At 53.2% G+C, this 750-nt stretch overlaps 1 protein-coding gene across 1 annotated transcript in view; it reads left to right on the plus strand.

Moving 5' to 3' along the window:
- Positions 1 to 229: 229 nt before the first annotated feature.
- The window catches only part of CDSN (corneodesmosin), a 4,555-nt gene continuing 4,034 nt past the window's right edge, over positions 230 to 750 (plus strand). The window contains exon 1 of the mRNA XM_008064222.1: positions 230 to 334. Coding sequence (XP_008062413.1) covers positions 250 to 334 — 85 coding nt within the window. The 5' untranslated portion in view covers positions 230 to 249. The remainder of the gene's footprint in view (positions 335 to 750) is intronic.

The following is a 750-nucleotide window of genomic DNA, read 5'->3' on the forward strand; positions in this document are numbered from 1 at the left end:
GGTGGCAGGATTGTTAGGCCCCATGGTCATGGGTACCCCACACTGTAGCCACCACTGCTGCTGAGTAGGCAGATGCACCAGGCTGATTACTGCAGCTCCTCCCGGCCACACCAACTTCCCCAGGGCACCCACCCCCTCCGCCCCTCCTCCCCTCCCCACAGTGACTCCTGCCCAGGGAATGTCCAACCCTGGCATAAAGGACCCGTGTGTCCACAAGCTGCCGTCAGTCAGAAGGCTGTGCGGTCCGAGATGGGCTCCACTCGGGCACCCTGGATGGGGCGTGTGGGAGGGCACGGGATGATGGCACTGCTGCTGGCTGGTCTCCTCCTGCCAGGTAGGCTGGGGCCCTCCAGAGTGGGTGAGAAGTGGAAGGGAGAAGACCCAGCAAGTGGGGAGGGCAGAGCTCTGGAATCTGACACTTGAGCCTGGGGGCTGCTCTTCATGCCTTGTCACCTCAGACAGTTACTTAAACTTTCTGAACTTCAGTTTCTAAAATTCTAAAATTGGGTTAATAACACCCAACTCTAGTCTGTGTATCTCAAATTAAGTAGTGGATGTGACGTGTGCTTTGGAAATTCTAGAGGGTTATATGAATGTTGGTGGTTGTTGCTATTTTTTTCTTTTAATTTTTTTAATTTTAAAGATGTGGGGTACAGTTCAGGGTTAGGTATACAAATGTTCATTATGCAGGTGCCCTTGTTGATGAGGTGTGCCCCCTCTTCCCCAGGCAGATTCCCACTACTGCCAATC

Source organism: Carlito syrichta, unplaced genomic scaffold, assembly GCF_000164805.1.
Source record: "Carlito syrichta isolate Samal-C Ts95f unplaced genomic scaffold, Tarsius_syrichta-2.0.1 Scaffold307238, whole genome shotgun sequence".
Lineage (NCBI taxonomy): Eukaryota > Metazoa > Chordata > Mammalia > Primates > Tarsiidae > Carlito > Carlito syrichta.